The 23,683-nt window shown below is 41.4% G+C and overlaps 1 protein-coding gene across 4 annotated transcripts in view; it reads right to left on the bottom strand.

The window, feature by feature from the left end:
* glyr1 (glyoxylate reductase 1 homolog (Arabidopsis)) overlaps positions 1–23,552 on the bottom strand; it is a 42,693-nt gene extending 19,141 nt beyond the window's left edge. For 3 of the 4 annotated variants that reach the window (XM_072481725.1, XM_072481726.1, XM_072481728.1), the window contains exons 1-8: positions 23,471–23,552; positions 23,252–23,288; positions 21,012–21,091; positions 17,905–18,028; positions 9,560–9,688; positions 9,148–9,216; positions 3,905–3,958; positions 658–708 (exon numbers count right to left, since the gene is read on the bottom strand). In XM_072481725.1, coding sequence (XP_072337826.1) covers positions 658–708; positions 3,905–3,958; positions 9,148–9,216; positions 9,560–9,688; positions 17,905–18,028; positions 21,012–21,091; positions 23,252–23,288; positions 23,471–23,511 — 585 coding nt within the window. In that variant the 5' untranslated portion in view covers positions 23,512–23,552. The remainder of the gene's footprint in view (positions 1–657; positions 709–3,904; positions 3,959–9,147; positions 9,217–9,559; positions 9,689–17,904; positions 18,029–21,011; positions 21,092–23,251; positions 23,289–23,470) is intronic. The other variant, XM_072481727.1, reaches the window with a different exon arrangement.
* Between the last annotated feature and the right edge of the window lie 131 nt (positions 23,553–23,683).

Here is a 23,683-nt window from a genome sequence, read left to right as displayed (position 1 = left end):
GTTAAATAAGAGACCACTTATTTTTAAACCGTGTCCCCCTAGTTCTAGCCTCACCCGCAAGGGGAAACATCCTTCCAGCATCCACGCTCTCAAGTCCCCGCAGGATCTTGTACGTTTCAATAAGATCACCTCTCACTCTCATGGATACAGGCCCAGCCTGTCCAATCTGCCCATTAGAGGATGAAAAGGACAATGATAAGGGTACAGCATGGATTTGTTGGGTGTAACCTCTCATTTAACAGCCTATGCAGAGATCGGAGAAGTCATGGCTATTTTCACTAGAGCAGAGAAAACTCAAGTTGAACCTTTAGGTTAACCACAACAAAAATTAACGGGGAACTCAAATTTTATTGCAGTACTTAAGCCAGACTGATTTTGATAAACAGGTCAGAAATGTGCAATCCACGGTCACAAACTTTTGAAGTCCATAACCTTTTTTCTTAAGGGGAAACAGGTGCTTGAAAAGGAGGACCATGAAAAGGCATGGAAGCGAGTCGGAGAATGAGATTTGACGAAGCAGCTACTGTGGAAAAGCACTTGGAAATTACATGCTTTTGTGCTGTAACATTTTAAGATTCAATTTAGAAGAGTGAGCAAGAGTTTATCTTTTATGGACGAGGACATTTAAAAATGGAAGAGAACTAATATGTTACCAACCTCTTCTGCTGTGGTCTTTAGTTGGTGAATGATAGCAGAACATGACTCCGACTGTTAATGAATAAAAATGGAGCCAATTACCCATGAAAAATAAATCTACACAACATTGTGCCCAAATACTTTTAACTTCAACAGGTATTTAGATGATAGTCTGATAAACATACAGCTTTATCGGGTTAATATTTCAGCTCTCCACATGTTAATTTGATAGTACTGCTGTTTAGGTATCATAAAGATGTATTATCTAGATGGAAATTTCTGTAGGAGAGACTTAATCTCTAGAACTAACATGCCTAGCTCAGAAAATAAACACTGATATACTGGAGGAAAACAATTAATTGTAACCATTGGAAGCAATAAAAATATTTTCTATGATCATTTCTTTCAATCTACCACCAGCTCCCCCTCTTTCAAATGAAACATATTCCAATTACAGTTTTACCATGTTAAAGATTCTTTGTTGCCCAGTTTTACTCCGAGAGGACCATAAGGCAACTGCAACATCAATTCAATTTCATACATGTTAAGACTGCATTGTCACCAAGGCTAATGTGGCTGATTAACGGAATGGTGTAACACTGGTATAACACAGCCTGAAGGGCAACTAGGGATGGGCAATAAATGCTGGCCTAACCAGCGACGCCCACATTCCATAAATGAATTTTAAAAAGCTGAAGAGTAGGCATTCAAATGGAAGTCATTTATACTCGGCACAATATTTAAAAAGGGCTGTGCGAAAACTGATGGCAAGATCACCGTCACCTACTTCAAAAAGGAGAATTTGGAGCAAACAATTACAGCTTAAAAGGGGATTTTAAAAGGTTGTCTCAATAGGAAGTCTTCCTTAATCAAATTTGATAAACTTAATTGGACGTTAATTTAAATACATCAACTTAAAAGTGCTTTCGCAGCTTCTGCATGTTAAGAATGGCTTTGAGTTTTTGAAATGTCTGGTGTCACCAATTTAAAAAACCCAAATACTGTTCTCACAGCATTCCATTAGGCAACTGGCAAATGTGTATATTTTACAATTAGTGAAGTCAACAAATGAATGTTTAAAATGATTCTATTACTGCGGTTTATAAATCAAATGATAAAATTGTGCCTCTTAAATGGGCTAATGCCAGTTTTGAATAGTTTGCAGAGGAACACAGCACAACATGGTAAGTATTCATATGTGAACACAGCACAAATGTTAAGTATTCACATGCAAATTTCATGACCCAATCTGAAATTTAAAATATTGTACTTTCAAAGACAGACTACTGAAAATGCTTAATTTGCATCTGGTTATGTTGTCCAATAACGACTGCTGGCATATTAATGCCATCACCCAACTTGCTCTTCCCGATGCTCCAATTTAAATTAGCGAGGTAGACACACAAAAAGGATGTTTTCAGTTCTTTAAATATAAAAAGCACTCGGCAAGTACTTTTATTACCTTGACACAAAATTACTTTTGCAGCTACAAAGTAACCCATTCTATATTCAAAACGGATGGGTCTCTTTTTAGTTGAATCTTTGAATATATAGAATCAGAAGGGGCGATTGATGCTGACAGTTCAATGTGCTGTACCCAAATATTATGTCATCCCCATACACAGGCTGAACTGCCGATTTCATCCCAATGTTATGGGTAGTGTTTTCCAAAGGGGAAAAAAACAAACAGGCTGACCCAACATCTGCTGACAACTATTGCAGTACGTTTTCCGGGTTACAGCTAGAGAGCAGGTTGCTCACTTGAGTTCTTAACCAAGATGGTGGTCCACGGAAACTAGGAATGGAGGGGAAGTAACTGGACGAGTTTCGACCTTTAGAAGATTATGCAAACTGAGGAACATGATAGTCTTTTGCGTCATGAGGCCAGCACGTTTCATGCAATACAGTTACTGCCATCAAGTGATTGGAGGAGGAAGTCAGAGATTGATGGGATACACTTTTGTTATACCAATTTCCCATACGCACGTGCAAAAAATATTTATGTTTTAACAAACGTTCAGCAGAACCGACTTCAGTTGAAAACGTATTTTGGATCTTCAGAGGACATTTTGACCCAGTGTTTGCAGTTTAGTGTTGAAGCAGGGACTCTGAACTTGGAAGGAAATCTCACTGTGAGATCTAGCAATCTCAGCGATGAGAATCCGAACGCTCTTGCCAGGCAAGGCAACATTCCATCATGTCACTGAGCGACAGAGCAAGCTGTCCAAGCAGCCAATCACATTAAATAATTCTCTCAGTCAATAGGAAACTAAAAGCACCAAAATCAATTAACTTAAAAAAAACTACATTGAGAATGAAACATACGCATGGAGTGAGGGCAGAAGCGGAAATATTCTGAAAATTTAAATTTTTTTAAATTAAAAAGATCAAAACTGGAGATATTTAACCAACACTTAAGACATGAAATAATGCTTTCATGAACTGATATTTTGCTCAGCACGTTTAGATTGCTGTTAAAATCCCAGTTACACCTAATTGAGAAATGTGTAACATTTTCAATCCCGTTTCGGACATCAATGTGAGCAGAGAAGGGGAACTCCTTGACAAATCAACTGAATTCAGTTCTTTGTCAAGAAGCCTGCGATGCGGTCTCTGGGTGGGGGTCTACAGCACAGTCTGTGATGGAGCAATCAGTGACAGGGCCACAACTTCTGTATTTCTGGGTTAATCTACCCATGCACTAAATCCTGAAGTTGTGCTTAGTCTCAAGCTTAATAGATCTAAAACACTTACTCAGTAAAATACACCGCAACTTTTAAAACAATTCATTGAATATTTTAAAACCACTTTAAACATTTTTAAAAAAAAAATAATCCTAGGGTCTATACTTTATTCCAATAACCAACTATTTAAGTAAAAGTGAGGACACAAGGACTTAACTGACTAATATTTTATGATCCAATAACGGATCTAGTTGCTTCCTGCCAGTAGGAACAGTTCCCATTGTTACTCGACCCCACGTGTGTAGTTAAGCAGGACGCCCATGAGTGTATCCTGAATGGAGGCAAAACATTTGTCGACCAACTTGGTCTGCAGCAATTGTACCCTCAGGTAGCTGACCACACTGGCAGTCAAAGACGTTCTCACCAATTAGGAAAAAGAACAGCAGCAACATATTTAGGAAAATGAAGATGTAAATGAAAAAAAAAAAAGTGAAGCATTAATAAAAGAAAGGAGACCAAAGTTTTCTACTACCTGGCATTTTGCTTATTACTGGAATAAACTGCACTAGACTGCACCATCTTACCTTCTCAGACTGACTGAGCAGAAAGTGATGGAAGTGAGGGTCGTCCTTTACTTGCTGCAATTAGAAAAACCAAATCTGAGCACAGTAAGTATTATACTCTGATCCTATAACTGAAGACTTCTATTGGAGACGAGTGGGAGAATTGCACCAGAAATTCCCTCCCTGGCGATCTAAAGGCTTAGTGACGGAAATATAGTCAACAGGAAAACAACAGCTTTACAAAGATTCAACATTTCAGAAAGGAACAAACGACATTCAACGCTTCTGCACCATTCATCACTCCCATTTTTGTGTGAAGATAGCAACAGAGCACAGTTTCTAGAACCATAAACAGGGCTCTCCATAATGGCTCCCACCATTTTCTATGCATAATACTTTTTTTTTTATAAAAGTCTTAGGTAATTCAATTACTGCAAAGTTGCATATGCGATTTTAGTAAGCATGCAATGAGCAAATCATTATGGTCACCAGTCTCCCAATGGTTGCAATTGTGAGCACCAACTTAGCATACATTATCTAGTTCATGTTTTTCACGTTTTTCTTCATAGTCCATGTCTTCAATAAAAATCACTTCAACTGAGTTTTCAAATCCTAGTTACACACCATTCACTGATAAGAGTAGAGGGCAGTTGAGCCAATCTAGGCTCATGCGAAGACTGCTTCATTGATTTCTCAAGTTTAAATAAATGGAGGCATTGAAACAAAGCATGATTAAAACGCCAATGAGCTCGGTTTTAAAGTTGGTCACTTCACAGCCACTAACATTAGGGAGGTTCCTTTGTCCTGGGTGCTTGGTAGCGATTTGGCAATGGTCACATTATATGTTGTGAACAGAACCTAAAAAGGATAAATGTGTAGTCAGACTTTTAAAGAGAAGGCTTTCGCCAGGTCCAGACATTTAAAATAGAGAATACTTAATTTGTTGACATCAAGACGCTAACTACTGTTGTGGGGAAGGGAAGCATGTTTATTATTTTGTATTCTTACAAGAACACAGTGTGATTGTAGTCTAATCATTAACTGTTGCTATGCAAATTTGTTTGTTTTGAAATAAAACAACGTAATGATCTGTATCTGGCTTTTAAAGAAGCACACGTTAGAAAAACACAATATCCAGTTCAAATCACAAGGCAATACTTGTACATTTCCAGGGTATAGTATAATCTATATTCTAAACTCTAGATGCTTTGATTGTTTACAGAGTGACTAGCGCTAATGTCCTCGAAAGGATATCTCAGGAAAGAACCTAAATTTGAAACACTCCCATTGCATAGGAGATCTGAAATCGCAATTACGATCTTGTACACATACAAGGAATTGTATCTATGAAATAATCGTGGTCAAATACAAATATCCTCTCATGGTTTATTACGATCCCAGCCCAAATCCCAACAGTGGCTAGGTTACTGGACCAAAACCTCAATATTTTATTTTGTTTTGTAACACTGTGCGGAAAGAAGGAATTGCTCCAGAAGTGACTTCATGAAGAAATAGGGATTTGGTATTTGTTTTGCTAAAAATGAATACAGGGCGGCACGGTGGCACAGTGGTTAGCACTGCTGCCTCACGGCGCCGAGGGCTCAGGTTCGATCCTTGCCCTGGGTCATTGTCCATGTGGAGTTGCACATTTTCCGTGTCTGCATGGGTCTCACCCCACAACCCAAAGATGTGCAGGGTAGGTGGATTGGCCACGCTAATTGCCCTTTAATTGGGGGGAAAAAAATAATTATGCACTCTAAATTTAAAAAAAAATGTTTTTAAAATAGAGTACAATATTAAATTCTAACTTCACACAGTACTCAATTCCCCATTAAACAACAAGAAACATACAGCTCTCAATCCATCTTAAAATCAGCATGGCATAGAGTAATACTGCATTACAGAACACATTTGGACTGTTGGAACCCCTTCAGACTTTGGCAAGATGTCTTCAAAAAGTTGGTTCACCTCACGTGTTTCAGCTTCTTCTTTATCCTCAGACAAGACTGCTCTGCTTTACATATTACTCATTTTATAACTATCCTCCTGGTAGAATCATGGTTTCTGTCAGTCTGATCAGCCTTCAACTTCGCTCTTCCAAGTTTTCTCAATCTCTTAACTCCACCCAGCAATGAAATCATCGCCAAGCTGAAAAACAAATGACCTCTCTTGGCTAAAAGCACATCAACTCCCCGGGGACTTTCCCCAGTCAAACCACTGTGCATTAGCCCAGACTGAAAAACACATCCCTCTGGTCAATTTCATCTTCTGGCTCCGAAGGCTCTCAGGCCCAGCAAAGTCATTTGTAACCACATAACCACTGCAGTCAAAAGCATTATAACCCCGAACTTTTAACCTTTAAACTACCCCAATAGTTAGAATCCAATATTCCCCAAATCCACCACCATTCATCACGTTATACCATACATCAATACAGCCATTTTTAAACGCCGAATTATCTTTCAATTGCAGCACTTCTCTACGCATGGACACACAAAGCACCATTATAATTATTCAATCGCATTCCTTTGTTGCAGTTGTGATTCAAACACTGTGCCCAGCAAGTGCCCAGCCCACCCAACAGTTAGAGTTCCTATTAAGTGAACAAACCCTTACAAGTTATTCAGCTGATCATTCAATTTAACATTCTAGGCAAGTTCCAACCAGCGTAGCACTCTACACCACAACGGTTTCTAAATTATGCAAACTAAATCATGCATAGCTAACATTGTTGGTTTCAGCATCAAACAGAAAATTAAACTGGTTAGGTAGAATGCAACTTGATTTTTGAAAGCCAAAGTGCTTGAATATGATGAATGAAATATTATATTTTGCCATTGTATCTTCAGCAATGTTGTAAATTCAACCAGTGCTTCCCCGGAAAGTTAGAAAGTTGATTGAATTCTTGAAAGATCGAGTGATCGAGTGCACCCACTTATTTATATCCCTGCCCTTTCTAGTTTCTATATGAACCCGGTTTAGTAGCCAATCAAGTGTTTAATTCCCGTTCTAACAGAAATAATACAAAATAAATGAAGATGACAAGTCCATACTGAGTGGACGTTTATTAAAATTCATTTACTGTTGAACATCCTCTCCCTAACACACAGTCATCGCTTGTCACAGCCGAAACTACAGACAAATGACTGGCAACAGAATTAAAAGCCAGGCGAGATTAATATTGTGAATACTTTCAATTCCCAACAAAATGAAGGGTATAATTAGAGATCACAGGGAATTCAGATTTAAAACCATTTATCTTTTTTCTTTACTCATTCAAGGGATGTGGATTTCGCTGGCTAGGCCAGCATTCCTTGTCCATTCCTAATTGGCCTCAAAGGTGGTGGTGAGCTGCCTTCTTGAACCGCTGCAGACCATCCACAGTGCTATAAAGGAGGGAATTCAAGGATTTTGACCCCTAGAGAGTGAAGTACTTCCAAATCAGGAAGGTGAATGGCTTGAAGGAGAACTTCCAGGTGGTGTTCCCATGTATCTGCTTCCCTTGCCCTTCTAGATGGTGCTCATGGGTTCAGAAGGTTCAGAAGGTGCTGTCTTAAGGAGCCTTGCCTGCAGTGCATCTCATAGATGGCACACACTGCTGCTACAGTGTTGGTGGTGAAAGGAATGAATGCTTCTGGAAGAGATGTCAATCAAGCAGGCTGTTTTGTCCTGGATGGTGTCAAGCTTCTTCAGTGTTGATGGAGCTGCACTCATTCAGACACGGAGAGAGTATTCCTTCACACCCCTGACTTGTGCCCTGTAGATAGTGAACAGGCTTTGGGGAGGCAAGAAAGGAATTACTCGCCACAGAATGGCTAGCCTCTGACCTGCTGTGTGGAACTCGTTGCCCCACAGTGCGGTGGAATTGGAGTCATTAAATGGTTTCAAAGAAGAGATAGATAATGTGGCCTTGATGTCAAGGGCAGTCACTCTCACCCCCAGAGTCCAACACTTTTGCCGGTGTTTGAATCAAGGTTGCAATGAAGTCAGGAGCCAAGTTGCCCTGGCAGAACCCAAACAGAGTGTCAGCGAGCAGGTTATTGCTAAGCCAGTGCCACTTGCCATGCGAGTGTCCCTTTAAGAAAGGTTTTGTTTTACCACATGGCTTGTAGCACGGCTTCAGTGATGTCATTTTGTGGGCGGAGCTGGGCGGTGGCTGTCAGGTGAGAGAGAGTTTAGTGTTTTGGTTTCAATTTGTTGCTTTGGACCGCAGAAGAAAGAAACAGTGTTTCCCTGTTTTTATTTTGAAGCTGTTCCAGGGAACGGAAAGCACATTGGGTGTGACAAACTGCCGTGGTAACCTTAAAAGATAGAGTTGTTTTCCGGAAGGAGTTTTCAATCTGCTGGTTGGAGGCTGGACCAGAATCTCAGGGAAAGGACCAGTCCCATTCAAGTGAATTACAGTGTGCTGTGCCACTCCCTTGAAAGGGGTTTTGGCTTTATTGGATTTTGTATTGAATTGGAGCAGCTACTAAGGGGGATTTATTCAGAAATTATTGTAGCTGTTGTGTGTTTTTTTATGTTTGTAATTGATAACAAATTCTTGATAAACACTTTATATATGTTACCTACATTCTTATAATAAACTTTGTTTTGATAAAAGCACCGAGAAAGTCTGATGAATCACACCTGAAGCGAAGGCTCTTGTGCTCATCCTAGCCAAACTCAACATAGAAAGTTATAGGTCAGGTGAACTTCATAATACACTAGAGTTTCTGAGCCATGACCCCATAATACACTTGGATTGCACTGTTGAAGACCCCTTTCACCACTTCACTGATGATCGAGAGTATACTGGTGGCACAGTAATTAGCTGGGTTGGATTTGTCCTATATATATGTACAGGACATACCTGGGAAATTTTCCACATTGCCAATGCTGTGGCTGTACTGAACAACTTGGCGGCATTACTACTCTTTGGGAGCCATGCATGGGCAATACAAGTTGAATTTTCAAAAGGGAAGCACAAATAATGACAGGTGTGTAAATGTACAGAATAACTACATTTTTTTGATTGAGAAAATCAAATGACAAATGGATATTAATAGGATTTTATAGTCAACAGCTAGTGTTCCATCCCAAAGTTTTTAAACTTTCAGAAAGAAAAGCAGATCCAACTCCAATGTTCCCCACATCTACTGCCACAAACCTATTTGGTGTCAGCATGTTTGCACAAGGGTACTCCTACATAGGGCGCGTCAATAAAAACCTAAAATGGCTAGCCACCTAGGCTTTTTTACGAAGTAAAGGAACCTGTGACCCACCTTCCACTTGTATCCCACAACTGGACCCGTAACCAACCTCTTCACCGTGGATGGCTCTGGGAAAGAATCCTGTAGCGGAAGAAAGAAAATACTAGTCACATCTCATAAAGAAGCTATATATTACCTCCTGGGCATAGCATTACCATGCATTCATCAGTATATTTAACTTAACAGACAGTTTAATTTCTCCATTAGAAGCCCTAATCACCATCAGTCGTGGGAGTTGTATGAACCCATTTCCCTGCAGGAAGGAGAAAAATACATTGTTCTTGGGCTGTCTGGCCACATACTGGCAACTAGCATATGCTTATTCACAAATGTACTGGAGGCATAGGGAGAAAATTAAAAGTTTGCCCCACAAAAATAAAAAAGGATGCGGCTGTGTTTGAATTAATTTCAACCCAAGACCAACCTTTTCCTCCTTTGGTGGCCGCCCCCTTTTCCTTGCACTGTGCTCTGAAATTTCTGCTGTGGAGGAATGTTGTCTTTTACCGTCAGATGAAATGTGCCTGCTTTTATCTTCTGAAGTGAATGCAGACACCTGAAAAGAAATTAGTCAAAGGTTAAAGACATGGATATGATTTTCCCCGATACCCAATTTAACATGAGGTAGTGAGGCAATTGTTCAATGTTATTTCAACGGAATACTTTACGACCAAACCCATATGCCCTGCCTTCTCAACCTTGACTCTTGCCTGACGTGTGGTGACGCTCAGGTTAAACCAGTCAGCTCTCAAAGGGAAGAGCAGCCTCCGATCCTCTGGGACCGTGGAGACATTTACATTGTTTAAAATGTCTTATCTTTAAGATATCTCAATGAGCAGGATTTTTAAAAATTAATCATGCAGCTCAACGCAAAGGACTTCAGTAGCGTTCTATTGCACAAATGTTTGTTGTGTTTACAGCATTTGTAGCTATATTCAAAAACTTAGTACAGTGTCTTCATAGATTTCATTCATTGATCCTTTCTGCAAAATTACAAATCACATTCTTCACAGCCATTTGACAAGAGCTTTCTGATCACAAGATTTTCTTGAATACAGTAAGCAGTTGAGCTGAATTTAGAAGATGACATCTATGACCCTTGATGCACCCTCAGCAGACAGCTTGGAAGTAGAATTTTATTACAAACAACGTGCCCCAGCGTTGTGCTGCAACACTAAAATTCCCCACAGGCTGCACACTAGTTGAACCCTCTCTAAGTTACTGTGCAAAAGAAAAATAATTTTTTTTTAAAAAAAAGGAGCCACACAAGCAAATAAAAAAAGGATACGTTGATTACAAGGAAAGTAAAAGATAGCAAATACAACTTCACGTTTTTGCTGATTAGTCAAAGAATGTGTCCAGGACATAGTTGACATTCTAGAGATCATCACTAAAAGCATGATTTATCATTTACAGCTGAAGTTGTACCATGAATGGAGCATTTAAATACGACAAGAACTTGATATGCCTAATTTCAAATGAGTAAACTAATTACAGTGATTCAATTCTGTTCAATCCCTGGGCAACATACACAAGTCACATTCTGGTCCATTAGGGGTGCATTGGTCGACAGACAGGCATATTCCGTGGTGCTGGGCACAAGGGAAATGCTTGGCACACGCCTCAAATTTTAACAATAAATGTTGATACGAAGAAAAGAGAATAATGACAAGCATGCAGAAAAACCTCCACTTTAAGAAAGCAACTGAAAGTGATGAAGCACAGCAGTTAAAAAATAAAAAAAGGTCAAAATTAAACAAGTTATTCCACCCCCTTTCACTCCCCACACTGCAGAGCAGCAACCCCCCACCCCCAAAACATTTTTTGTAGAGTTTACAGTTTGATGACAAGATCCAAGCAGTATGACAGATTTCAGACACCAAAGATTTTTTTTTTTAAAAATAGAATTGCATTAAAAAAAAACTTGCATTTATGTGGTACTTGAAAGACAAAAAGACTTGGTCAGGGGCGCACGTTAAGCAGCATCTTAAAGAAGAAAAATAACGTAGAAAAGCAGAGATTTCAGGGAATATCAGAACGAGAGCCCAGGCAGCTGGAGGCAAGGCCACCAATAGTGGAGCAATTAAAATCAACAATGTGCAAGGAGCCAGAATTCTTGTACATTGGAGTAAATAGGCAGCTGAACTGAATATCAACAGATAAAAACACTTTGGATATTCAACATTACAGGAAGATTTATCTAAAAGATCTGCAAAAAAAAAAAAAACGTGATCTGACACAAAGAAGTCAGCAGGCACGTGGGTGAGTATCAGACAGTAATCTTGCAGTCCATGGTCCCATCGGTGTTATTTTGACAGAAAGACAATGCTGATCACGTACAGCTATGAAACAGAGCTCCTAATTTCTAATACCCATGAGACAGAGTTGGAAAAACAGTTTCCTGTCTCATGTACTTTATAAAAAAAGTTGAATTTTATGAGCAAACAGGAAGGGAAATGGGAAGCCAGTGAACCGAGCAACAGTGGGAACAGATAAGAGGCAAAGTCAAAGGGAAAGAGACACTGCTGTGCAAGGTGTGGGTGCAAGAATCGATGAAGCATGAGCATATCGGAGACAGGAATAGTTGAGGTTCTATGTTCTATGTATACACCATCTTAAAGAAAAAATGTAGATACAAGGAAAAAGAGAAACTAAGGGAGAGAAATGGTAGGAGAGGAAAGAGCCAGCTGTTTAGCACAGGACTAAATCGCTGGCTTTGAAAGCAGACCAAGGCAGGCCAGCAGCAGGGTTCAATTCCCGTACCAGCCTCCCCGAACAGGTGCCGGAATGTGGCGACTAGGAGGCTTTTCACAGTAACTTCATTTGAAGCCTACTTGTGACAATAAGCGATTTTCATTTCATTTCAAAAGGTGAGAAACAGCAACATAGACATAAAAAATGGGCAAGAGAATAATATTCCCTGATTTATCATGTAAATTATGTATCTGGGCTTTGTTCCTATCAAATTTTCACATTATAAATTCTCACATCCTCATTTAGAAGGGAAATTGTCCATTTAAACTGGTCACTCTAATTACACACTCCAATTTAGTGTCAGCACCACACCACGACCATTGGCAGAAGAATGTAATTATTGTGACCCACACCACACCCCCACACAAATTTACAATGGGTATAGTTGGGATTGAGTACACTAACATCCTGCCCTCCACATTTCATCTAAAGGCTACACCTCGTTTATTTCACGTTCAGTGCCACAAAGAAAATGGGTCGAGTTTGAATGTGAAAAACCTGCATCAGTGCAGATTTCCCAACCACTTTCCAATATCAATACCTGCGTCCACATTTTTAAAAATGGGAACTGCTTGTCATGTGCAATTACATGTCACTTTCAATTGCACTGTCTCTAACAACCTTCAGGACTGATAGCCTGTCATTATCCAGGCCCTATCCAGAGTTCTTCTGCTCATCAATTATTCAAGATCTGCATTGTTAAAGCATTAAAACGTTGATATGTGACACAATTGCCATGGTTTTTCCAGGTACCAAATTTAATCCTTCTTCAAATATTAAAGCTCAAATGTCCCAAGCTCAAACATTTCAAACACATATCACACAATAACCGTCCCTCACATTAATAGTCCAACTAACTGGGTAACAGTAAATCTGCAAAACAATTTTGACTTCATTACCCATTTAAAGAGAAGCCTTGATACTACAGTATGGTACAGACAGAACACATTTTGAAAGGCCTGTAGGACTATGATTTATACTCCATTTGCAATACTAGCCATACAACAACTTACATTTATATAGCACCATATACAAAACATCCCAAGGTGCTTCACAGAAGCTGGGACCAGTATCCTCGCAGGGGCTTTTGCCAGTTCTGTTGGGGAGGTTTGGCACAGGGATTGGAACCCTAGGGTAGGCTTAGATAAGTCATATTCCAATCAGGAACGAGGAGGCAGAACATTAGTTAGATGTAGTCAGTGACTCGGAAAGACAAAAGAAACCAGGGTTAAAAAGCCTCCAGCAAAGGAAACTGATGGGGTGGAGCTGTTTATACTTCAATGCAAGGAGAATTACAAACCAGGTTGATGAACTAAGAGCAAAGATAAACACATGGCAGGAGGATGTTGCTGTAATGGAAACCTGGCTAAAGGAAGGGTAAAATTGGCAGCTCAATATCCCTGGATATAGAGTTTTCAGGCAGGATAGAGTGGGTGACAAAAAAGGAGGGGGTGGGGAAGGTAATGTTTGGTAAAAGAATCAATGGCAGTTGTGAGAAGGGATGATATACTAAATTGGTTAACAAATGAGGCTTTGTGGGTTAAGCTTAGGAATGGCGGCACGGCGGCGCAGTGGTTAGCACTGCTGGCTCATGGTGTCGAGACCCGAGTTCAATCCCGGCACGGGGTCACTGTCCGTGTGGAGTTTGCACATTCTCCCCGTGTCGGCGTGGGTCTCACCCCCACAACCCAAAGATGTGCAGGGTCGGTGGTGGCCACGCTAAATTGCCCCTTAATTGGAAAAAAAATAATTGGGTACTTTAAATCCATAAAAAAAGGAATTTTAAAAAAAGAGGCAGTCACGACACTAGGAATGTGTGACAGACCCCCAAATGGAGAGAGGGAGTTAGATAAAAGATACATGTAGGCAAATTTCTGCCTGGAGGAATAAGAGAGCAATAATAGGAGACTTTATCCCAATATCAATGTCAACTGAGTTTCAAACAATACAAGGGACATGGAGGGTGAAAAATCGATGTCCTGTGTCCAGGATGTTTGTTTTTTTTAAAAAACATGACAAGCCCAACAAGAAGAGGCACAATTCTGGATTTAGTCTTGGGAAATGAAGATGGGCAAGTGGGTGAAGTGATAGTGGGTGACCACATCGGGAATAGTGACCACAATTCCATTGTATTATTATGGAAAAGGACAGAGATAAATCAGGAGTAAAAGTTTTAAACTGGGAGTAGGCAAATTCTACATAAGTGATTTGACTGAGGTGGACTGGACAAATGGTAAAACAGTGAGAGGCGCACTAATAAGTGAGATTCTTAGGGTACAAAGCAGACATGTCCCCATCAAAAATAAGAATGGTACAGCCAAATCTAGACTCCCATGGTTGTCTAGAAAAATACAGGGGAAGATTCAGCAGAAAAGCAAGCTTGTGATAGTCACAAAAATCTTAAAACTGCAGATAGCAGAGGGAGTATAGAAAGTACAGGGATCAAGTTTATTAAAAAAAGGAAATCAAAGAGACAACAAGAAAAAATATTAACAATATTAAGGAAAACCCAAAGATGTTTTACCAGTATATAAAAAGCAAAAGAATAGTTAAAGAAAAAGTGGGACCTATCAGAGATGAAAAAAGGAAACCTGTGTGAAGATGCAGAAGAGGATATGGGAAGAGTTTATAAAATAATGTTTTGTATCGATATTCACAAAGGCAAGGAATGATGCGGATAATAGTAATCCAAGAGGAGCAGTGTGAAACATTAGATAAATTAAGCATAACGAGAGAGGAAGTGTTAGAGGTGTTGGAATCCTTGAAATTGGATAAGTCGCCAGGGCCGGATGGATTGTTTCCTTGGATGTTGAAGGAGCTCACGGAGGAAATAGCAAATGTCCAAGGATTATTTTCCAATCTTCACTAGATACCAGGCAGTTTCCGGAGGACTGGGGAAATGCAAATGTGGCTCCATTGTTTATAAGGGGTCCGCAGGAAATGCCGAACAATTATAGGCAAGTTAGCCTTACTTCGGTGGTGGGCAAATTGTTAGAATCAACCCGGAGTGATCGGATAAACTGTCACTTAGAAAGGCCCGGACTAGTGAGGGATAGGCAGCATAGTTTTGCTAGGGGAAGGTCATGCCATAAAAATTTGATTGAATTCTTCGAGGAAGTGCCAAGGAGGATCGATAAGGGTAGTGCTGAGGATGTTGCCTAAATGGATTTTAAGGCATTTAACAAGGAGCCACATGGCAGACTGGTCAAAAACGTAAAAGCCCATGGGACACAGGGTAATGTGGCAAATTGGATCCAAAGCTGAAACCAAAGAGAAAATGCTGGAAAATCTCAGCAAGTCTGGCAGCATCTGTAGGGAGAGAAAAGAGCTAACATTTATTGTCTAGATGACCCTTTGTCAAAGCTATGATACAGAGAAAGTGGGAAATATTGGCAGGCTTAGTAACCTGAAAATAATGGTCGATGGCTGCCCTTGCGAATGGAAAGCTCTTTCAAGTGGTGCCCCGCACTGTTGTGACCCCTGCTGCTTATTTTATATATTAATGATTTGGACATGAATGCGGGGTGCATGATTGGGAAATTTGCAGGCGATGCAAAAATTGGCCTTGTAGTGGACAGCGTCGAGCAGGGTTTTTCAAAGTGTGGGTCACAATCCGCGGGTGGATTTCAGAAGTGTCGCAGAGTGCAGGGTTGCAAAAAAAATAACGTGAATGGCAAGGACCAGAATGAAAGAGGGCAGACCAAGATCATAGAATGTGATTTGAAGTTTAGGTAAGAAATGGGAGAATAGATCAGGAGTGAGGCTGATGCAGCGGCTAATTGTACACGAGAGCTGAAGGCTGGGAATGCGGGCGACAGAGGGAAGATGTACCTTATGGTAATCCTCAGCAAAGTCACGTTGCTAATAATACTGATTACAGAAATGGTACAGAAGAGCATGGCAGTAATATATTTGACGGTGCGACTATTGCTGGCCGGAAAGGAGGTGAGAGAATTGCTACCATTGCCAGTGGCTGCGTTAAAGTTGCTAGTGTTTGGGTTAAAATCTTCCGTTATATCAGGATGGCCAATGCCCCATTGAGACAATCCATCCTGTTTGGACCAGGATAAATCCAGGTCAGAGGAAGGTGAATTAACCTCCCCTCCAGTCTCATTTCCAGGTGGCAACTATTCTTCAGTGGTCATCTGTGATATCCCAAAGCCAAGACAAAGACATCCAACAGAGTCATGCACCAGCTACATTCTTTGAAAAGCCCTGTTCAGAGCACAAAAAGTATAATGGTACCAGTACGGATGCACTTTCTTCAAACTGCTCTTTTGTATGACTTGTGTGGCGTGGTTGGATGTTTTTCTGATCCACTAACTTATTACACAAGAGAATGGAACAACAACTGCATGCAACATTGTCACAATCATCTCCGTGGAGCAGAATCTGAATATCCTGCATCCTGAGAGCATTCATAGTGTTTACATTTATTTTACCAATTTTTGAATTGGAATGTTTTATTATGTGAAGTCTCATTTTTCAGTGTAAGCTCCTGCTTGCCCTTTATATCCTGTTAAGTTAGTCAGTGCCCAGCTCGGGTATGGGCACAAGAAATGCATTGTCATGCCAATTTACTGTTTCTAGAAAACCCAAGATAAACTCCCAATAACTTCAGACTATGAAATTGGGAGCTTGAGCTTTATGATTTTCAACATTTTACTGGTGGTTGGGGAGGGGTGGTCTCTTCCCAGGGAGAAAAATTGTTTGTGCAGAGTCCAATTTATGATTGTAAAAATTTCTTGAGTGAAATACAATCTTGTGTCTTTGCAAGTGAGCATGGTGTGGGTCCCGAAGGTCGGCCAGATAGTAAAAGTGGCTCCGAGGGAAAAAAATGTTTGAAAAACACGGATGTAGAGAATAGCCGTAATCTCCAAAATGTTCTGGATAGGTTGGAGGAGTGGGAAGGAGAGCAGCAGATGGAGTTCAATTCTAATAAGTGTGAGGCAATGCAGTTAGGGAGGTCAAACAGGGAACACACAATGAACAGGAATATACTGAGGCGGGTAGATGAAGTGAGGTCTTGGCATGCAAGTATACAAGTCCCTAAAGGTAGTAGTACAGGTAGTTAAGGTTGCAAAGAAGGCATATGGAATGCTCTCCTTCATTGGCATAGCTGTAAAATACAAAAGTAGGGGTATAATGATGGAGCTACACAAGACACTGGTGAAGCCACAACCAGAGTATTGTGTGCAGTTCTGGTCATCACTTACAGGAAGGATGTAATTACTCTGGGGAGAGTTCAGAGAAGATTTACTAGACCGTTGCCAGGGCTGGAGAATTGTAGCTACGAGGAGAGATTGGGGGTCTTGTCCCAGGAACAGAGAAAGCAGAGGGGTGGCATGATTGAGGTATACAAAATTGAGAGGGGTAGTGGTAGAGTAGACAGGAGGAACTTGTTTTCCTTGGCAGAAAGTTCAAAAAAATAGGGGTCATAGATTCAAGCTAAGTGGCAGAAGGAAAAACGTTTTTACGCTGAGGATGGTGGGTGCTTGGAATTCACTGCCCGAGTTGGTGATGGAGGCAGAAACCCTAAACTCTTAGTACCCGGATCTGCACCTTGGTCGTGGGGAATGAAAACAGTGACTACAGTCTTACCAATGCTTAACTGCAAGAAATCAGTTTATTTTATTTATGGCATCCCTCCTGATAAGTCAATCTCAGTCACTGTCCATGTGGAATTTGAAAATTCTCCCGGTGTTTGCATGGTTCTCACCCCCACAACCCAAAGATGCGCAGGGTAGGTGGAATGGCCACGCTAAATTGCCCCTTGATAAAAAAAAAAGAATTGGGCACTCTAAATTATAAATAAATGATAAGTCAATCTCAGATCAGATCTGCACGATGGGTTTAATTTCACACTTTGACATCATACATTTAATGTGGCATTCCATGATCCTGGAATGCAAGTGTGCTTTATATGGAAACCAGTTTAAATATGCATTACAAATCCCTGACTTATAATATTCTCTCAAACTAACGGTGATTGATCCTTGATACGATGGCACACCTTACCTTAGATTTAATAAATTCCTCAACTGCATCCACCGCCTGTTGGAACCGTTTCCCTTTGGTAGATTTGATCATTTCCTCCTTGTGAACGTGATAGGATTTAAGCTGGTCTACCTTGATCCATGCGCTGCAAAACAATGTAGTCAATCTCTATACTGGTCTTGCTTGAATTGAACTTCCAAGTCTTCCAATAGACAATTTGCATAAAGCCATAAAATAGCTAATGCTTACTGATTTGTGCTACTAAAATTCAAACAATAATAATAATTAATCTTTATTAGTGTCACAAGTAGGTTTACACGAACACTGCAATGAAGTTACTGTGAAAATCCCCTAGTCGCCACACTCCGACGCTTGGTCGGACACGGAGGGAGAATTCAGAATGTCCAATTCACCTAACAGACACGTCTTTCAGGACTTGTGGGAGGAAACGGGAGCACCCGGAGGAAACCCACGCATTCATGGGGAGAACGTGAAGACTCCACACCACCAGTGGCCCAAGCGGGAATTGAACCCGGGTCCCGGGCGCTGTGAAGCAACTGTGCTACCGTGCCGCCCCAATACAATATGTAGCTAATGTTGTGTACCTTGATTAGAGAGCCAAACCATGTTCATGGCATTTCCAACAATATTCTGTGCCTCATTAATTTTGCTTTGCAAATGTGCAATCAACTACTGAAGATGACTTCTGCATTATGCACAAGCAGGAATTTCAGGAATGACAATATACAAAAGCCAGCTAATGTAGAGAAATTAGTTTCCATCAAAGGGGATCCGAATTAAACAGCTTCCACTGCACTATTTAATTACACAGCTAGTTAAATATCCTGATTATTTCTTCTGTAATTACTCTGTACAGTTAAGGTGTTTGAATAGTGATATTATTTTCTCACCCTGCCACCCCTTTAGCAGATTCTCTTTACTATAAACACATTGGCTATTAATATTGCAGAGTAATTATGACACCATGTCTCAGTTCTAAGTGGTTATTACTGTAAATGTTAACATTGGATTAACATTAAAGCAATACTGTAGAATTCATCACAGCATGCAAATTGAAATCTGACAAAACCAACCATCAGTTACCTGGATCTGCGCAGTTTTAAGGATTAAAATGTGCAAGTTAGGTGGAGTGGCCAAGCTAAATTGCCCCTTGTCCAAAAGGTTAGGTGGGGTTACGGGGATAGGGTGGAGGCATGGGCTTACGTAGGGTGCCCTTCCAAGGGCCGGTGCAGACTCGATGGGCCGAATGGCCTCCTCCTACACTATAAATTCTATGATTAAAGGAAGCATGTTTTTGTCAAATAAATTGTTATATTTCTAGTTAAAGTTCTCATATTAGTAAGAAGCAATCACATCCTGAAGATTTGTCCATCAAGTCTCAGTGTTAGAAAAGAGCCACCTGTAGTCTTTATACAAGATCAACCATTTTACAGTTCAGTGCCATCGGTCTAGCAGATACTAAATGTTAAGAGTTGATACCGTATCTCAATTGGCATCTAGGACCATGAAGGAAGTTGATCTATGCCAACACAGAGTTTCTTATTGATGGATCCCTTAAACTTCAATGGAAACATGTAATTTCCCTATAAGCTGCAAAGGGGAGCAGGAATTTAGCTCGTGCTAAACAGAAAGCAAAAGGATAATTTTAAGTACTTCCGCAGCAGGACCTAGATCTATGCGTGATCTGTGATTAAAAAGTGCTCTATAAGTCAACTGTTCTCATCAAAAGTTGAAAATAGAAACACATGTTGCACCTTCATTACATACAAGGCACTTTATACAGCAGTACAAAGAGTATTGGAATAACATCCTAGAGACAGCAAGGAAAAAATGGATAAGGAGCTCTATCGCAATGCAGGCATGTATGTAGATGAAAACAAGCAGTTTCGACAACAGACAGGGTAGAAGATTGAAAACTCAGCACAGCACATGCGTTTTGTATGGTCTCCCTCAGCCTAAGCAAAAGGCCAAGGATGGGCATGGAAGCAGTATTAAAACAGTCAGAATTTAAAGCAAGTGTCAAGAACAACGGCTTTGATTTTCTTGAAATTGGATGAATGAATTTGTCACTTGTACCTGACCCACAGAAAAAGATATAGAGGAAAATCTGGATGTTGCGAGCACACATATGGGAAATGACCCAGTGGCAGATGCTAGAGTAGCACCAGAAAGATCAGCAAGCATCGGCCAAGGATAGATCCTTGGACAAGCTCTAAAGGTGCGAGCAGTGAAGCAAAATGATCGCTGGAATGTGCTTGGCTGCAAGAGGCAGGGGAGAACAGCATCATAAAACATCAGAGGCTGAAAGGTTTGAGGAGGCAAAGAGGAAACAGACCATGGTCAAGTCATTTTGGATGCAATTTAAGGCTGCAGCCGTGGTAATATCAGTGGCCTGACCATTGCTAAAACTGGACTGGAAAAATCCAAACATCGAGCTTCAAGGTTAGAATAGGTTTTAGGATTTGGAGATAGCAACAGCAGTTTTGAAAGGGATAAGGAGGTCTCCAGGAAAGGGCAATTATTGAGGCTTTAAATATTAAAAGATTTGATAACTAAAGAGAGAAAAAATATTTCCTTGTGGGAGGAGGCCCAGAGCAAGAGGGGAATAATCTTAAATTAGGACTAGGCCGTTCAGGGTGTTGGAAGGAAACACTTCGTCATACAAAGGCTAGTGGAAATTAGGAATAGTTTCACACACAAAGCTGTTGAGTGTATGCCAATGAAAAAAACTCCACGGAGACTGTTTTTTGTTAGGCAAGGCAAGGGTTTCAAAGGATATGGATTAAAGACAGATGAATGAAGTCAAGGTACAGACCAGCCATGATCAACTGAATTAGAGGGACTGAATGACCTACTTCTCACCTAGGATGGGTGATGGGTCTATGAGCTGATTAGTTGGATGGGAAGAATATATAGAAGAATCTCATGGAACAGAGGAGTGGGTGGGGGTGGCACCGGAGGAAGATGGGGAATTAAGTGCAAAGTGACAAGATCAGTGGTGCAGTCTTTGGTAGACTGCAGCTAGCTTGTTCAGCCCAATACAGCAACAGCTTTTTTAAACATTAAACTATGCTTTTCCAAGCGTCATTTTAAAAAAGTTGACTTACTGGTCTTCAGTTCCAAAGAATTTTACAAAGAAGCATTTTTTCCCCCGTGGTTTCTTTAGATCTTTAGGTGGGTTAACAATCTTAAAACAGAGAAACATTGATTTTAATTGTTAATCAGTTATAGACATAAATGAGAATCACAGTTGCTCAAGAGAAGTAGCTCTGGAATTCAGTACAAGGACTGATGATTAGCACAAAGGTAAATGGCTGGTATTCATTGGGGCAGAAACCGATTTGAAGATAACATACTGGTCAACATTCTACCAAATCACAAGTAGTGTTCGCTGCAACAGACCTGGTTCACATTAAAACATGTACTAGCTTAGAATAGTCTTAAGTTGCTAAGATGTTCAAACACAAGTTACTGTGGATGCTGGAATCCAAAACCAAAATAGATGACTATCCACAGAAAAAACATTTGAGAAAATTATTTTTTTAAGTATCTTTTGCAGAGTTTTAAAGCACCCATTTTACAAGTTTAACTATCAATATTTATATTACATATACACGGCAATCATTTTTGTACTTAGTTTTTGCATTAGTTTCTATTGAGGCAATCTTTGCTTTTGAGACTTTTGCAGCATTGTTTGAAAATTATTTTATATTTATGATAATTGTGACTTTAGTGCTGATGGATAGCTTTGACTAGTTATTTACAAAGTTACATTCTAGAAATTTTGGTACTGCCTTGCCGGCTCTGATGCCACTTGACAGAAGGAATTGGAAGAATTACCTCCAACAGATTCCGGATCTAGACCAGAAGCTAAATTATGTGCCTGAACTTGCATTACCAAATACGGTCCCAGTTTCAGCAACTAGCAACTTTGTAATTCTCTTTTACTGCTTTTTTTTTTTTTTTTATAGAAACACTGCAACTGCTTGCACATCTCCCACTAGCTTTACTTCAGCCAATGTGGCAGCTCTCAAAAACTGTTTGCTCATAATTTCACCATTAATTCTTAGGATCAGCTGTTCCCCTCCTTACTACTGAAATTAACCTTCAGAAGCAAGTCAGAGATCTGGTTTTAATAAGTTACTAACACCACTCCACAAACACAGATTAAAAATATCAACGCTCACAGCATGTTTTGCACAAAAGGGCAAGACTTCAAACAGAAGGCTACAATTTTTTACAAAAATAAATTCAAACATCTGTTGCTCTTTAAACTAGTCTGTTCGTAAGTAATGCCACCCCCACACGCAGCCTCCACAAATGCATGCGCTCCAACACCACCACCCTCTCCACACATGCCCCCCCACCAGCACCCAACCCCCACATACATGCCACCCCAGATGTATCCCAGACACCCCCACACACACTCCACCAGCACCCCACCCTCCCCCCCCCACCCCACCCCAGACACCCCCACACACACTCCACCAGCACCCCACCCTCCCCCCCCCACCCCACCCACACTCCACCAGCACCCCACCCACACACTCTACCAGCAACACCCACCCACCCACACCCCACCCCATCCACACACTCCTCCCTCAGCCCCCCCCAATACCCCACCCTACAACCCCCACCAATACCCCACCCTACAACCCCACCATGAACGCTCTACAACCTCCATCATGAACACCCCACCCCCATCCACACACACCCCACCTTCCCTCACACCCCTGCACCACCAACACCCTATCCCCCTCACACCCCCCACCAGTACCCCACCCTACAACCCCCATCATGAACACCCCCATCCCATCCAGACCCACCATGAACACAAAGCCCCATCCAAAACCCACCATGAACACTCCACTCACACACATCCCCCACCAATACCCCACCCTACAACCCCCACCATGAACACCCTGCCCCACCCTACAACCCCCACCATGAACACCCTGCCCCACCCACCCCCACCATGAACACCCTGCCCCACCCACCCCCACCATGAACACCCTGCCCCACCCACCCCCACCATGAACACCCTGCCCCACCCACCCCCACCATGAACACCCTGCCCCACCCACCCCCACCATGAACACCCTGCCCCACCCACCCCCACCATGAACACCCTGCCCCACCCACCCCCACCATGAACACCCAGCCCCACCCACCATGAACACCCCGCCCTACCGGCCCCCTCCCCACACACATCCCACCACCATATACACACACAACCATCTCCACCCCACACACCCATGTAACCTTCCACCAACCCTACACCCATTTCCTCCACCATAGATAGACAACAGGTCAAAGCGCTCCTGCACGCCGGCTTTCAAGACCTCACCTTTCCGGGCCAGGGCGGGTACCGACCCAGCTTCCCCCTGAGGGAAAAGAAAAGCGAGAGATTACCCAACAAAAAAAAAGACAAAGCAAGATTTTCCTTTTGAAGAAAAGAGCTACTCGGTGTACAGGGCTGAGGGGAGGGAAATAACCGCGCAGCGATCGCATTTAAATTTTGTTTAAAAAAAAAATCAGCGGGCGGGGAAAGTCTGCCGTGCCTCACCAGACCAGATCGCCCACCCGCAAACCGGCCCCTGCCGCCATCTTACTCAGAGCAGCCCGTCCATCGCCCTCCCTCCCACGTGATCCGCACAGGTCAGAGGTCGACGCCCTCAGATTTAATCATGTTTGTTTTTACACGCGAACGCCGGTATCCAGCGGCAGGAATAACTGTTTTATTTTTTATTTCTTAGTGTGTGGGGTGGGCGGTGGTGAG

The sequence above is a fragment of the Scyliorhinus torazame genome, chromosome 17 (genome assembly GCF_047496885.1).
Source record: "Scyliorhinus torazame isolate Kashiwa2021f chromosome 17, sScyTor2.1, whole genome shotgun sequence".
Taxonomy (NCBI): Eukaryota; Metazoa; Chordata; class Chondrichthyes; order Carcharhiniformes; family Scyliorhinidae; genus Scyliorhinus; species Scyliorhinus torazame.
The sequence above is the reverse complement of the archived record's forward strand: the minus strand, read 5'-3'. Positions and strand labels throughout refer to the sequence as shown.